Genomic DNA, 17177 nt, shown 5'->3' on the forward strand with positions numbered 1-17177 from the left:
GGGAGTATGGTGGGGGTGGCGGTTAGCTTTCGTTCAGTCTGCTACGAGCCACTGTAGTATGAGGTTATTTCAGGTGTTTTATTTCTAATCGCTCAATGTTCGAGTTTTTGTTCGTGGCTATTTCAAAATAAAGTACTGTGTCATTTTGCTTTTAATTTTTATACTGCTGCCCCCTTTGTGTTAATAATGGCAGCAAAAGAAACTGCAATGTGTTGTCAATAGAAGACAAGGTAACAATTATTAATAGACTGGAAAAGGGCGAAGCCAGTTGCTTACTAAGCAACTCTTGCTAAGATTTCTTGCTAAATCTCTTACTAAGATTTTTAATGTTGGTAAAGCAACCATATCTGACATAAAGAGCAGAAAAAAATTAAAAATGAAAATTTGAAGTTTACTTCAAAGTTAGACAGTGAAGATGGTTCTAAAAAAAGGAAAACTATGAAAAAAGCTAGTGATGAGAAATAGAAGATGCCGTTTATTTATGGTTTCTACAAAAGAGACATCAAGGTGAACCTATTTCTGGACCTCTGTTATACAAAAAAGTGTTACAATTGAATCAAAATTTTAAAAGCCCTCTGAATTTAAAGCCAGTACAGGATGGCTGAAAATTTTCAAATCTCACCACGGTACAAGGGAGTTTGAAATTCAAGGAGAAGCTTTGTCAAGTGATGTCCCGGAAGCAGAAGCTTTTAAAGAGTCTTTTCTGAAAATGACAGAGGAAAAAGGTTTTCCAAGGATGACGTTTACAATGCAGATGAAACTGGTCTTAATTGAAAGTCACTCCCTCGTAAATCACTTGCAAAATGGCTGTTGCTTGTTTCAAAGCTAACAAACAGCATGTTACAGTTATGGAGTGTGCAAATGCAAGTGGACAGCATGTTTTACCATTGCTGGTGATTGGGAAATCAATATGCTTTAAAGGTGTAAAGTGCCTACCATTTTGATATAAAGGACAGAAAAATGTTTGGATGAATTCTAATGTTTTTTTGGATTGGTGTAGCCAAGATTTTATTCCAAGCATGAAGAGCATTGAGAAATTGAGCATAAAGCTGGTAAAGTTTTGTTTATTACCGATAATGCACCATCCCACCTTCTCTTGAAAAAATTGATGAGAACTTCATTGTCAGGTTTTTACAGCCAAATGTTACAGCCCTGTTGCAGCCAGTTGATCAAGGTGTTATAGAAAAACTAAAAAAGATGTACAAAAAACAAGTCTTGCATCGCTTGCTGCTACTAGAGGGAGATGAAGAGAGTGTGGTTCAGTTTTCAAAGAAGCTTAACATTAAGGATTGTTGCTACATGTTAGCAGATGCCTGGGACGTGTTGTAGGAGAGAAATCTGAAAAAGGCATGGCATAAACTTTGCTGAAGAGACAGTCACACACGTGCAAGATTTGAATGAAGATGTAGGTGAGATTGTAACTTTATTTCAAGGGATTCCCAGGTTTTCCGATTGTGGGCAAGATGATGCAGAGGCATTGTTAAACAATGATGCTGATGATCCTGGTTATCCATATTTTAACTGAAGAAGAAATTGTTGCATTAATCCAGGATGAAGAATGTCCTGACTTTAACCAAGGTGACCCTGATGACAAAGAAGAAGAGGGAGTGGGCCCACTCACGCAGAGGCCTTCACTGGCTAGAAACTGCAATGGCATGATGTGAGCAACTGTCTGAATGCAGTTCTTTGGAGAAATTGCTATTAAAGAGGATGAGAGACCTCACCACGAAAAAAAGACAGTCTGCATGGTTTAAAGAAAGATTCAAGATTACTTATTTTAAAAAATAAAGCTTCCCAAGGTTCATTATACTCTTATTTGTGTGCAATTAGTTGTGTTTGTTTATTTCTGTTTATGTAAAAAAAGAAAAAGAAAAAAAAGTGTGATTTATAGTTGAAACCATGTAAAACAATTAGATAAGTTCAAAATAAATGTAATATATAATATACATTGTTTCTTCAAAACGTTTTGGTTATTATGTACAAACCATTTCCTGAATCAATTATTTTTTATAATAGTTCATATTTCAAAAAAAAATAATAAATAAAATATAGCAATAACCTTGCGTACAATAATTTAATCGTAAGCCTAATTACGCTTTGTTTCGTATAAACTGGGTATTCTCATGTATGTTTGATTATGTGAACTATTTGATTGACCAAATCAACCCTGGTCCCAATTAGTTCGGATAATCAACATTATACTGTATTACATTAGGGTCATCCGGTAAGTTATTACATATACCCATGTGTATTGTGTCTGTAAATTGTGTGTGTTCTCAGTCGATTTGCTTGTTTTGCTGGATGGAAAAAACTTGTTTCTGGGAAAACACCTTGCTATCTACACCTGAGACTGACTAACTCAGCTACGGAGCGAAAAAAGCCCATAAAAGTTCCTCATGTCAATGACAGGATTCGAACCCTGGCCTTTTCCACTCGGTGTGGGGAGGACAGTGACGATGCCACTATGCTACCCACAAGGACTGAAGGTGGTGCATGTGGGATAAACGGTTTGTTCAACAAATTTTCGAATACATGCAATATCTTAATTAAGTCAACTTTGACTGATTGATATGTACAGCCGAGCCGTTTCGTGATCAGTGGGAGAAAGGACTGTGAGCACATTCAGGTAGAGAGAAAAAGAAAAAGGCCCAAAATTTCATCATTGGCAGTGAAGATTTTATGAATGAACAATATCAAACTATATGTATATTTTTTCCCCCCAGAAACTGGGGATTTTCATCCAGCAAAAGGAAAATCAACCAGAGAACACACCAATTTACAGACACAAATACGGGGAGATGTATTAAATTATACGGGTGACCCTAATATAATAATAATAATATATCAAACTATATTCACAGAAAAGCCAAGATTGCAATTTTTATTTAAAGATAATGATGAAAAGCCAAGATTGCAATTTTTATTTAAAGATAATGATGAAAAGCCAAGATTGCAATTTTTATTTAAAGATAATGATGAAAATTAATGGGATCTAATTCTGTTTTGCAAGAGTTATTTTAATTTTGTTCTTATTTTAATAAATTACTTGAATTAATATTTTAGTGTTTTTTTGTAGAATTTGTATTGTGTTGTTTCGATAAATCAATGAGAATATTAAAAATTGTTTATTATTTTGGCATCCAAAGGTGGTGCACTTGCACCACCTTGCACCATTCTGCCGGCTCCCGTGATAGAAAGGTTATCAATATGCCATTCAACCACCATCCCACATTGAAAGTTTAAATTCCAATCCCAACCCATACTAGCCTTGCGTACAATAATTTGTAAGAAAGGCTAGTATGTACTCACAGGCAGACCAAAAAAATTTGCATTGTTATGTCTCAGCTGATATTGCATGCATGTGGGCTTTTGACATAGTACAATAATATTCATGGAAGAGTGACCAAATACTTGTTGACATGTAGTGTTTGGTCATTACTCAATTTATGAACATTTGGTTTGCATGTTTTTGGTTTAATTTGTCTAAAAAATATAAACCCCTTCTGAATTTAAGAATGGTTTAGTTCTTGTTTTAATGTGGCTTGCAACAAAGCACAATAGCAGGTGACCACATAGTGGATGTTGGCCAGTTCTGGGTTCATATATTTTTTGAAATTTTGCCCACTGATATTTTCAGAAAAATTTGTTGTTTATTAATTGCATTCTATATTAATTATTTGTGTATTGCACTGCATTTCTTAAATTAAATTTCTAAATTTTATTTTTAATTTTTACTTAATATTAATTATGTAATTTAGTTAATTGGACTAATTTGCTCTAAATTTAATTATTTTTCTTAATATTAAATTATAACTTATTTTAACAATGAAATGTGTGAAATTCTCTGTTGACTTAGTCTTGCCTTAAGTCTAAGAAAAGTCTAAAAGAAAATAAAATAAAAAGCAAAGAAAGTTAGTACAAAAAAAAACTTAAAATGAAAAAGAACAAATGATAAAAGAATGAATGATAAAAACTCGTGGCCACCAGCATAGTAGTTCCAGACTATAACTTCACTCTCAGAGTGAATGATATTTATATATAAATGTTTAATTTGTATAAATAATTTTTGAAACCACTTGACACATGTTTTACATGAACAAACAGCCATAGAAGTCTGCCATTTGGCAAAAATTCAGATCTCAATGCATGAGCTTGCTCCTTGCACATAATTCCAAATTTTTCATTAGTTATCTTATCTTATATATTAGCGCTTAATTTACATGCATTTACCATGAAAATCACAAAATGATAATTTTATTGCTTTTATTTATAGTTTTTATTTATGTAGTTCATAAATTTTTATTCGTAATTGAATAAAAATAAAAATTGAATTTCATTTTTGCTTGAATTGAATGTGTTCTGTCACTAATTTCAGTACATTTAAAAGATATAGAATTAAACTGTAATATGTAATTTATTAATTGCATTCCAAAAAAAAAAAAAAATAAATAAATGAGGGGACCCTTCAGATATATCAGTTGTTCTGATTATGATTTTATTTTAGATCCCCCCCCCTTTTTATTTTATAGCTAAGCTATAAGAAGAGAGAATTTCAGTTTATTAAAGAGTTCAATGTTAAAGTTGATATCTTTGTTTTGATAAGAAAACATTACAAGTACAGACAAAAATATATGAATAGAACAGAATAAAGTAAATAGAATTCTTTTGATAGTTATGTTCTTTGAAAAATTGTAAATAATTTTAGATTGATTTCATCATTAATGACAAAGATATATGTGATTAAAAAAGAAATATATATTCATAATTTTTAAATAACGTACTTCTCTGAGTGTGACATTTGCAGCATAGAAAACTGATCAAGTACAAATATACTTTTTTCTTAAAATTTGTTGTGCTAATAGCAAATATTTGTATAATTATAAATTAATTTGAAGGTTCATTCTCATTTTCAGATTGCTTTTTTAGCAGCAGAGTAATTTCAAATAGGCTACGCTTTCCAGATTTTTCTGATCCATGCAGAGAATGTATATGCCAGAATGGAAATGTAAAATGTCATTATAAAGATTGTCCTACTGTATATTGTGAACATCCAGTCATGGAAGGATGTTGTCCAACTTGTGATAAAGGTAAACTTTTGATAAAGAGGTAACTTTTTCAGAGAATTTATTTCTAATACTGCATAATAGAAATATCAGAATCAAATATTAAGTAATTTCTGTGAATTGTAACTCGGCTTTAATATCTCCTTTAGAAAATAAGTAAATCCTTGTTATCTTTCCAGTGATTTTCATATTTGACATTTCTCAGAAAACTCAATGCTTATAGGATTCTTACTCTTGCCCAAATTATGCACATGGGGAGAGTGTAAATTCAAATTGAGGAGGGATGGTTGCAGAATATATGTTCGGAAGTTTGTCTTCAGACAATAGGTGGTTGAATGCTGGAACAACCTTCCATTCATTATTGTGGAAGTGGATAGTTTGAACAAATTCAAGGAAGAACTAGACAAACTATTGGAGGGGATGGATAAGCAAAATGGATTTTTTTTTTTTTTTTGGCTGATGCTGTATAAGCTTGTTTTCTTGCATCATTTGCTACTATTAATACTAATACTAACTAGGGGGCTTTGCCCCCTGCTCGCTTTGCTCACCAACTCCTGTGCATGCTTTTCTGCATAAAAGCCACCTGGTGAAACACACTGATCGATATCTAATCAGGAAATTACCTATGTAATTATTTACCTGTGCATTCATAGTGACATAATTGCCCTGCTCACTTGTACCACGTAACCAGCATCCCTCTTCTCCGATTGATTACCCCACCCCCACCATGCGACATTCTTAAGGTCTAATAAATATCACTATGTAATTATTTACTTGCGTTTACATAGGTGACTTAGGAAAATGCCTTTTGCTTCAGGTTCCATGATGCATGAGGAATATTGTTGCATCCGAAAGAGCAGGACTAAAATATTTAACTAAGATATTTACAACGTTCTTAAGGTCTAATAAATATCACTATGTAATTATTTAAAATATAAATATTTAATAATATTACAAAAATCAAACAACCGAAAAAGCCCAGGCATAGACAATTTGAATGTAGAACTATTTAAATATGGAGGCACTTTACTAAAAAATGCGCTACTAAAATTATTTAACATCATATGGCATAAGCAACAGATACCCAAAGATTGGGAAACAGGAATAGTAATCAATTTACACAAAAAAGGCTCCAGAAATAACCCTAACAACTACAGAGGGATAACACTGCTGTCAACTGCTGCAAAGCTATACTCTAATATACTAAAGAATAAACTTAATAAACACAGTGAACAATTCTTAGAAGAAGAAAAATGTGGGTTCAGAAAAGGGAGAAGCACAATAGATGCCATTTTCTCACTACAACAAATTTTGGAGAAAAGAAGAGAATTCAATCTACCAAGATTTCTGCTCTTTATTGATTATGAAAAAGCATATGACAATGTAAACCAGGAAAAACTTTGGCAGATTCTACATGAAGAAAATATCCCAACCCAACTCCGGAAAGCGATCCAAAGTCTATATAAAAATTCAAAAGTCTGTATAAAATATTCTAATGGCCAATTATCAGACCCAATTAACACCAATAAAGGAGTGAAACAAGGATGTGGACTATCACCAAATTTATTTAATTACTTGTTACCATTCTTAAAGAATGGAAACAAGCAATTAACAACGGAATACAGTTGAACAACAGAAATAAAATCCAAACTATATTATATGCTGATGATCAAGTTATAATCGCAAAATCCGAAGATGAACTACAGATGCAGCAAATGAACTTAATAAAATAGGTAAAAAGTACGAGGTGAAAATCTCCACCTCAAAAACAAAATCAATGGGATTATGTGGAAAGGACATATAAAGAGTCAAAATTGTTATTGATGATAAAATAATAGAACAAATATCTGACTTCACCTATTTGGGAAATCTAATATCAAATGAAGGGAAAGACATCCACACTAAACTACAAAAATATAATAAAATGAATGGAACGATTAAACGCCACTTCGGAAAACAAATGACAACTGAAACAAAATTACCACTGCACAATATTACTTCAAAACCAGCCCTCTTCTACAGCTGTGATACTTGGGTCATAAATAAGAAAGATGCACACAAACTAGAAGCAGCACAAATGAAATTTTTAAGACCATTATTAGGCTTTACAAGACTAGACCACCAAAGAAATATAGATATCTGCGAGAAATTAAAAGTAGATAACATTGTAAATGACATAAAATGGTATCAGGAAAAATGGATCAGCCACATAGAAAGAATGAACCCAGACTGGATCCCAAAATTAGCCTTTAACGACAAACCTACAGGCAAGAGAGATGTGGGTCAACAAAGACAACCATGGCAAGATCAAAACCACCTCCAAGAGCTATAACGGAACAGGTCTTAAATGACCTAAGCCGGACCAAGTTCATGATGATGATGATGATAAATATTTAAAATATTTACAAAATGCTAAACATTACGGAGGCAGTTGTCTTGCAATGTGTGAACATTGGCAGCATCCCACATACGCGTTCTACATTGTCAACAGCAAGTGTCTGATTCTGCCCAGTAACCCATGTGTGTTTCTTCCATTTAACATTCACCAACTTCGTGTACGTGCTTCACTTTCTAAACATGACCATGCCCAGCATCATTTGATGTTCCATTGTAACATTTTTTTGTATATTAATGTCAGCTGATGAAGGGGGCCCATCGTCCCAATATAATAGAGGTATGATTGTAAATAGTTTTAATATTTTGTAACTGTTTTAGTGTTTTATTGTTATTATTTGTATAATAATAACATTATACTAATATATTAACATTATAACACACTGATCGAAATCTAATCAGGAAATGACCCATATAATTATTTACCTGTGCATTTGTAGTGACGTAATTGCCCCACCCTCTTTTCCCATTGGCTCGAATAAATATCACTAGGAGGAAAACTTTTTTAATGTATAGATAGATACTTCATAATTAGTGACATTAATTCACTTGTAAAGCACCATATCCAGTTACCTGACACTTTATACAAATATATTACAGTAGAGTAATGTTATTCAATTTAAGTAGGTTTTCTGATGATTTTTTAACATTACGTCATACCAACGAGCTACTCTACAGTATAGTGAAATTCTTATCCATTTTTTTCCTTTTGTATTTTAGACCCCATATAAGTAAGATTTCTTGATTTTAGTACAGCCCATTAATATGTTTTAGTATTGAAATTGAAATTCTTTCTTTATTTAAGTGCATATAACTGATTTATAGCATGATGTATGAGATGTTCATGTGAAGCTGGTGAAACTTCAGCAATAAACAGTTTCTTGATCTTTATCATTGCAGCATACAGAATGGATAATATTGTTCTTATGGTTGCTGAACTTTGTATCTATAGCTGTATGTTCTTTTTGGTTGATTCATATATAGTAATAGTAGTAATAGTAACAGTATTCGCTATATAGTGCAAGGAAGCCACATGCTTTTTCTGCACCGCAAAAAAAAAAAAAAAAAAACACCCAACCAAGTAGATAAAACACAAATTATATGCTTCCCTCCTCACACAGGTAAGTATCCAGTAGACCTTTGAATTTATTTAAACTAACAGCCTCAACTACCTACGAGGGCAACTTCTTCCGGCTATCAATGACTTGCTAGCTAAAAGAAAACTTCCTACAATCTAATCTAAACCTCAAGCCCTGTAATTTGAATTTCACCCCTAGTTCTGAAATTGTTTAGAACAATGAAAATTCCACCTTCATTCATTTTGCTAATCTCTCTCAGAGCATTGTAAACTTCAATCAGGTCACCTTTGAGGTGCCTAGTTGCCAGGCTCTGTAGCCCACACAATCCTAGTCTTTTCATACAGTCATCCTTCTGCCGATCTCACCATTCGAGTTGCTCACTTTTGGACCCTTTCAAGAAGCTCAGTGTCTTTTTTCAGATGAGGTCTCTATACTTGAACATAGTATTCCAAATGTGGTCTTACAATTACCTTATACAGTGGAATTATGACCTCCCCATATCTACAGCAGCGTTTCTCAAACTGCGTTCCATTTAATTATTCATTTTCATTAATAATTTAAAAAATAAAATAAATAACTCTTGCATATTTGTAGCATACTACACCACTTTTGTATCATTATGTTATTTAACATAATTTTTTTCAGTTAATATACTGGCATAGACTAATATTCAAATAGACGGCAGAACACTTTATTTTGGCAGGCTTTGCATAGAGGTAATGACATCTACGAAAAAGTAGCAATATAGTGATCTAATATGCCATTCATATGCAATTTAGCCTGGAATATACAGGTTGGAGGAGGAAGCAAACCGATATTATAACTAAACTCACTTCCTTGTATAATTTTTTTTTGATAATTATTAGTATTTCAAAATATTATTACTAAAATATGTGATCATAGATTTGTGGTTGAAAAAAGGAACTTTAAAACGTGAAGCAAAATACTTCTAGTAGTGCAACTTGCTTGATGAAAATGAACACAATATTGTCACACTTCAAAGTGAGGATGAACAATCACAGCCTTTTGTTCCCCAGAAATCCAAAATGAAAAAACTGGAACAAATTAATAAAAAGACCAAAACAAAAGTATAATGACAGTTATTTGAATTTCAGCTTTACATGTGGTGGAAATAAAGATGCTCTTGATGCACAGTGTGCCCTATGTAATAAAATATTAGCAACAGTTCTTTGGCTCTCACTAAACTTGTGTTTCGTAAGTGTTCCATGAATATGTTGTGAGATGAAAAGTGTTCCATGACTAAAAAAGTTTGGGAAGCACTGCTCTACAGGATAGCATTTGATAAATCATTGACAGGACACCATAGACTTTCCTGGGTGCCTGTTTACACTGTTCAGAAAACTGTATTGTAACTCCCAGATCCCTTTCCTCCTCCACTGCTTGTAATTCAACCCCACCAAATGTATAATTTATTTGTGAGTTGCTTTCCCCAAGTGTAAGACCTTGCATTTAGCAGCAGCATTAAAACATAGTTTTAATGCTACTCTACATGGACTAATGTTATTAGCGGAGTTCCCCAGGGTTCAGTGTCGGGACCATTATTGTTTTGTGTATTTATCAATGATATCGATGAAGGTATATCATGCTTAATGTCCAAGTTTGCAGATGATACAAACGTCGGCAGGGTTGTTAATGACAATAAAGACAGCATGCTACATAAAATGCAACAGGATCTAGAAAAGTTAGGCAGATGAGCTGAGAAGTGGCAACTGAAGTTTATCTTTGACAAATGCAAAGTACTCCATATGGATAGCAGTAACCCAAGAGAAATGTACCAACTGTGTGGTACTACACTCAGGGAGGTGGAGAATGAAAAAGACCTGGGGATAATTGTGCAGTGAGATATGAAGTTCTCTGAGCAGTGCAGACGGGCTGCCAGAGCAAGCTATGGAGTTTTGTCAATGATATATAGGAATTTTACTAGTAGAAACAAGCAGGTGATTATCCCTTTCTATAAGGCAATGGGCAGGCCACACCTTGAGTACTGTATACAGGTCTGGAGGCCTCATTAAGAAGGATGTAGAGTTGCTAGAATGAGTACAGAGAAGGGCAACAAGGTTGGTGAGAGGAAAAGGGGGTGCCGTTATGAAGAAAGGCTTAAGTTCTGCAAGTTGCAGCATCCGGAGACTAGACACCTGCGAGGTGATCTGATCGAAGTGTATAAGGCCTTGAATGGTTTGAGCAGGCTCAATGCTGATGGGATACTTCTGCTTGCTCAGATTAAGAACCTGAGGGAACATAGTTTCCAATTGAGGAAAGACAGTTGTAGAATAGATTTGCAGAAGTTTGCCTTTAGCCAGCGCGTAGTTGATTGCTGGAACAGACTTCCATCTGTTGTTATGGAAGTTGATAGCTTAAATTAATTTAAGGCTGAACTAGAAAAACATTTGATGGGTGAAATGGGAAGATTTTTTTTTTTTTGGCTAATGCTGTATATGCTTGCTTTCTTGCGTCATATGCCTCAACTAATGCTAATAGCTGCCACTTCTCTGACCATCTTTGAAGTCTGTTCAAGCCATCTTGAAGGAGTGCAGCTTGACACTGAACATTAATGACTCTGCCAATCTTTATGTTGTCTGCAAATTTTAACGTCATGCCTTCTATTCCTTTGTCGATGTTGTTCATGAAAATGAGAAACACCAGTGGTCCAAGAACCAATCCTTGAGGACTCCACTCCTGACATTACACCAATCTGAAGAATATCCATTAATCACAAACATTATTACACTAAAAATTAATGTTTCCCTTTTGATTACAGTATGCAGTTGAATTCTGTAGTACATTTTGGGCTCCCTTCTTTTTTGGATTTTTTTTTTCCAGCTGTGGTATCCATTAATCATGTTTGAGAAAAGAAAGTGCAATGTCAGTGATGCTTCTGTTGGTAATAATCTTCAGTTGCTCCTGAAATTAAATTGCTCTTGAAATTAAATTAAATGTAATCATCCATTTGGAAACTAGTCTAACACCAAAAGTGGTTAAACATTGTATGTACCCCATATAATTGTGGTGACATTTCTCAGAGACAAGACTCAAATTTTGGGGTCAAAATATAATAAGAATTATGACACACACTGAAGTGTTACACAGGGTAAATTAAAGAAATTTAAAGTTACAAAGAAATTTAAATTAATTTATTATACTAATGAGTTATGCTCCTCTCAGTATATATATGTTATCATTACAGGATGTTTCTATAATGGAGTCATATATCAGTTTGGGGAAGAATTTGACCATCCCACAAATTCCTGTGAAGAATGTGCTTGCATGGTAAGTTTTCCAGAAATAAAACTTATGCTTATGTACACTCTTAGTGAAAAAGTGTTTTTGTTGTTGTTGTTGTTGTTGTTGTTATTATTATTACTAAAATATTTTGTTTTTCTCTACAGTGACCTATCCTATACCAAAGAAATGTAATAAAATCATTTGTGAACAAATTAATTTGGGAATTTACTCATTAAAAAATCCATGGCAGAATTCAAGCAAAGCCTAAATTCTGCCATGGATTTTTTTTACAGGAATACATCACTTCTTAGTGTATGACAGGAAAACAGTTATAATCTTATATCATAAAACTGCTAATAATTGGATGGATTTTTTTTAAACTTAAAGTTACATTTAAAATTTGTACTACTGAAAAAATGCTCAACCATTAGCTAAATTTCTAACGATATCAAGGCTCTTTTAAAAGTGGCCTAGTAATATTCTTTTTTCTCTCTCAGGGCTATCCTGGAATATGCATAATAGATACTAATAAATGAAATTAGTTATTCTTTATACTTTAAAGATCACCTGTCTTCTCTTTTTTAGCATTAGCCTTAGTAAAGGCACATATGATGCAAGAAAGCAAGCTTATATAGCATCAGCCAAAAATAACCCTTCTCATTTCACCCATCCACTCACTCCAGATGTTTGTCTAGTTCTGTCTTGAATCTATTTAAGCTATCAACGTCTACCACAGATGAAAGGTTGTTCCAGCAATCAACCACCCGCTGGCTAAAGGCACACTTCCGCACATCTATCCTACAACTGTCTTTCCTCAATATGAATTTATGCCCTCTCAGGTGATTATTCTGAGCAAGAGGAAGAATCCTATCAGCATTGAGAATGCTCAAACCATTCAAGGCTTTATACACCTCAGTCAGATCACCTTGCAGGTAGCTAGTCTCCACACACTGTAATTTGCAAAACTTAAGCCTTTCTTCATAAGAGCAACCCTTTGTTCCATTCATTAATCTTATTGCCCTTCTCTGTACTTGTTCCAGCAGCTCTACATCCTTCTTAAAATGAGGCCTCCAGACCTGTATACAGTACTCAAGGTATGGCCTAACCATTGCCTTATACAAGGGGATAATCACCTCCTTATCCCTGCTAGAAAAATTCCTGTATATCATTGAGAAGACACCATGAGCTACTTTTGCAGACCATCTGCACTGCTCAGAAAACTTCATATCTGCCTGCACAATTACCCCCCCAGGTCCTTTACATTCTCTACCACTGTCAGTGTAGTATTACACAGTTGATATGTTACTTTAGGGTTACTGCTTCCGATATGCAGTAGTAGTAGTAGTAGTAGTAGTAGTAGTAGTAGTGGCATGTGATGCAAGAAAGCAAATGTATGAGCTTAAGCAGCATCAGCCAAAAAAAAAAAAAAAAAAAATCACACCATTCCCTCCTTAAATTTATTCAACCTATCAACTTCCACAATGACAGATGGAAGTTTGTTCCAGCAATTAACCACCCGCTGGCTAAAGGCAAATTTCCGCACATCTATTCTACGTCTGTCTTTTCTTAATTTGAATTTATGCCCCCTTAGGTTCGTAATCTGAACAAGTGGAAGGATCCCATCAGAATTCAGCGTGCTCAACCCATTCAAGGCCTTATATACCTCAATCAGATCACTGCGCAGGTGCCTAGTCTCCAGCCACTGCAATTTGCAGAACTTAAGCCTCTCTTGGTAAGAGGATCCCTTCATTCCCCTCACCAATCTTGTTGCCCTTCTCTGTACCCGCTCAAGTAAATCTACATCCTTCCTAAAATGAGGTCTCCAGACCTGTACGCAGTACTCAAGGCGTGGCCTGACCATTGCCTTATACAGAGGGATAATCACCTCCTTTTCCCTGCTAGCAAAATTCCTATATATCATTGACAAAACCCCATGACCTGCCCTGGCAGCCTGTCTGCATTGCTCAGAGAACTTCATAAGGGAAAGTGAATTTCTTCTCTGTTACGAGTTCTTTCTTCCTATTATATTCTTAATAGGTATGAAACTTTTAGTAGCTTCCACGATTAATTCCTTGAATGTTTCCCACTTAGAATTTACTGTTGGTAACATCGTCAGTTGATCCCACTGTACAGAATTTAAAAACTGTCGGAGACCACTGTACTCGCCTTTACGGAAGCAAAAACCCTTTCCTTTACCCCTGATGGTAATTAAATCTTTAAGTAAATCCCACGTCAGTACACTGTGATCACTGCCACCTAGTGGTTCTTTTATCTGCATATTCCTAATACATGAATGATCACTGCTGATAACCAGATCAAGAGTATTACTTTCTCTGGTTGCCTCTCGAACATGCTGCTGCAGAAAACAATCATCCAATAAATCCACAAATGTCTGACTAGTGTGTGAGTGCCCAACCCCCAAGTTCCAGTCAATATCTGGGAAGTTAAAATCCCCCATTATAAGACATTCCGATTTACTAGCCCACTCTATTTCTCTGTACAATTGTTCATTGTACTCATTCGAGTCATTAGGCCTATAACACACTCCTACTCTAATTTTTGCTTTCGCAGTACTTTACGTTTGTCAATGTTAAACTTCAGTTGCCACCTCTCAGCCCATCTACTCAATTTTTCGAAATCCTGTTGCAGAGAGTACTGTCATTAGTGTCATTAACAACCCTGCCGACCTTCATATCATCTGAAAACTTGGACAATAAGCCTGATGTACCATCATCAATATCATTAATAAATACAGAAAACAACAATGGACCCAACACTGAACCCTTAGAGACTCCACTAATAACATTAGTCCACGAAGTGCAGTGTCCACTGATTACCACTCTCTGTCTTCTCAACCATCCCTTTATCCATAGGGGCAATTAGCCTCCAATGCCACACTACTCCAATTTGTGCAGCAGCCTTCCATGTGCAACAGTATCAGAAGTCTTTCAAAGATTGAAATATATGATATCAAAATTATTCTTTGCATCCAGTTCCTTTGCGACCACATCATAGTATCCAATAAAATTGGTTAGACTTTCCCTTAACAAAACAATGCTGTATCCGAGCTATAACTGAAGCATGGTTTCTTCCCTGAGTCCAAGGAAGCTCTCATAATTATGGCTAAGGGTTTGCTTACTTCCTTTGCTGCCTCCTTTAATATAACTGGATAGATCCCATCCACCCCGTCTCTTAAAAACAATAGATTACTCTTAAAAAACAAAATAGATTATACTTGAATATACAGTACCGCTATTCGCGGTATCTGTATTCGTGGTTTCGCGTAATCGCGGTCGCTGATTTAATATAAAATGAAACCTAAAAAAATGTGAATTTTAAAGCGCCGTGAACATTTTCCGCCATAAAAAACATGGGCGTGGCTAAAATTATCTTTCCCGGTCAAAACAGCACTCAGTGGGTGGGAGGAGAGGGGTGACAAAATCCCGGCATGGATGTTTCCCGCTAATCCTTGTTCAGTGTGTGTTATGCGCTTGTCATGGAAGGTTTCGTCGTTTGCTTTTAATTTATATGCTTATAAATTGAATAAATTTATCAATTTATAAATTGATATGCTTACAAAAGTGAAAAATCTACCGTTTTGCAGTGTCTACTCGAAATCTACTCGAAAAACAGACTTTTTCGAGTGTGTTAATGGAAAAAAGTGACTTTATTGTGAACAAGTTCTTCCTAACCCATACAAAAATATGGCTATGAATAACAAGGGAAATGTAAAAAGATCAAAGAAGTTGATGACATTAGCCAATAAAATTGAGTTATTAGATAAAATTTCTAATGGTGAAAGTGTCTCCTCAGTGGCAAAACATTATAAAATCAATGAGTCAACGGTACAATCAATCAAGAAATCGGAAGAAAAAATCTGCCGTAGTGTCCGTGAAAACGCTCTAACTGCTTCAAAAATATGCTCTGTAATTCGTGATGTTAAATTAGAAAAAAATGGGAAAAGCTTTAAATCTGTGGATAGAAGACCGAACACAAAATAAAATTCCGTTAAGTTCGCTCATCATTCGTGAAAAGGCAAAACTCCTTTATCAACACTTTAGCGAAACTGGTGATAGCACTGGCGGGATAAGTTTTTTAGCTAGCAAAAGCTCTGGTTTGAAATTTCTAATAAATATTACATTTAATATTAAATTGTTTCTTATTTTCATTTCGATGCCATATGCTTGCATTTTACTATGTACTGTCTATGTACATAGTCATATTATGAAGGTACATATAATACATACATAGACAAAATTTTAGACTAGTTTTTCTTATATATTTCATACTTTGGAACGGAACCCCTTTGTTACTATGGGAGCCATAACTCAGTATTCGCGGCATTTCTCAGGAACGTAACCCCCACGAATAGCGGGGGTTTACTGTACTTATACTCAAAATCAGATTTATTTCATTTTCATCACCTCATAACTCGCCCAAGTAGAAGACAACTGAAGGATCCCTGTTATAAGAAAAAAATAGTCTCCTTTTTTTAAATGTCTTGAAAATCTGGAAGCACCTCTGCACCTACTTTTTTTTCTCGTTTATACACATACAACAACATTCTTCAGGTTAAACATATTTTGCTAAAACTTGTCACTTGAGGTCCTTAATAAAATTTATCAATCAGGTTGAGTTTTGGTGTACATTGGATAATTTGAGGTTTCTTTCTTGTATGCACTTGTAATTATTTCCACTCAACTGGATGGAAACAGACCTTTCAGTAACATCACTATATAGTGATATACATATAAAAGATGTTTAAAGTATGTGCAAAAAATTCTGTGACATATTCTAGGATCCAAAATAAGAAAAAAATATAATATATATAAGAATATAAGCTACAGCTGTTTGAATTATAAAAAATGGATATGGAGATTTGAATGGCAAAAAATAAAATTAAATTAATAAAAAACTAAATAAGAATAAATAGACATGTACCTAGTAAATTTTTTGTTAATACTAACTATATGCCTCACATATTCTTATTTTTTAAATTAAATTTTTTTTTATTTTTAATACTTATTTATATTCTATTATTTTTTAGCAATCAGAAGTCCATAACCATTTTTTTTTCTTTTTTAAATTAAACAACTGTAATCTGTAACCATTTAGAATCAGACACATATGATTTTTTTGGTTGTCTTGTCACTTTCTATAATATAGGCAAGAAATGTATAGTTTACTAACTTGGCTTCAAATTGCAGAATTGGAACAGCAGCAGAAGTCACTAGTCTCCTAAAAATTGATGTTAATAGATAAAAATAGATGTTAAAAATAGGTGTTTGCTTATAATATATGATACACTTCTACTACCTTGTTTTATCTGAGGATGGTGAAGCAGTACAGAGTGAATAACTAATCTTTGTAGTATCAGTTATATAAATAGATGAGCTTT

General features: G+C 34.2%; 1 protein-coding gene across 4 annotated transcripts in view; it reads left to right on the forward strand.

The window, feature by feature from the left end:
* LOC150080448 (kielin/chordin-like protein) overlaps positions 1-17177 on the forward strand; it is a 1054752-nt gene that overhangs the window by 769915 nt on the left and 267660 nt on the right. For all 4 annotated transcript variants that reach the window (XR_016547392.1, XM_090381408.1, XM_090381409.1 and 1 more), the window contains 2 exons: positions 4914-5087; positions 11742-11824. Coding sequence is in view for 3 of the 4 variants with exons in the window: in XM_090381408.1 (XP_090237534.1) it covers positions 4914-5087; positions 11742-11824 (257 nt within the window). In the remaining variant the exon portion in view is untranslated. The remainder of the gene's footprint in view (positions 1-4913; positions 5088-11741; positions 11825-17177) is intronic.

Source organism: Mastigoproctus giganteus, chromosome 9, assembly GCF_048544385.1.
Source record: "Mastigoproctus giganteus isolate SK-2022 chromosome 9, ASM4854438v1, whole genome shotgun sequence".
Lineage (NCBI taxonomy): Eukaryota > Metazoa > Arthropoda > Arachnida > Uropygi > Thelyphonidae > Mastigoproctus > Mastigoproctus giganteus.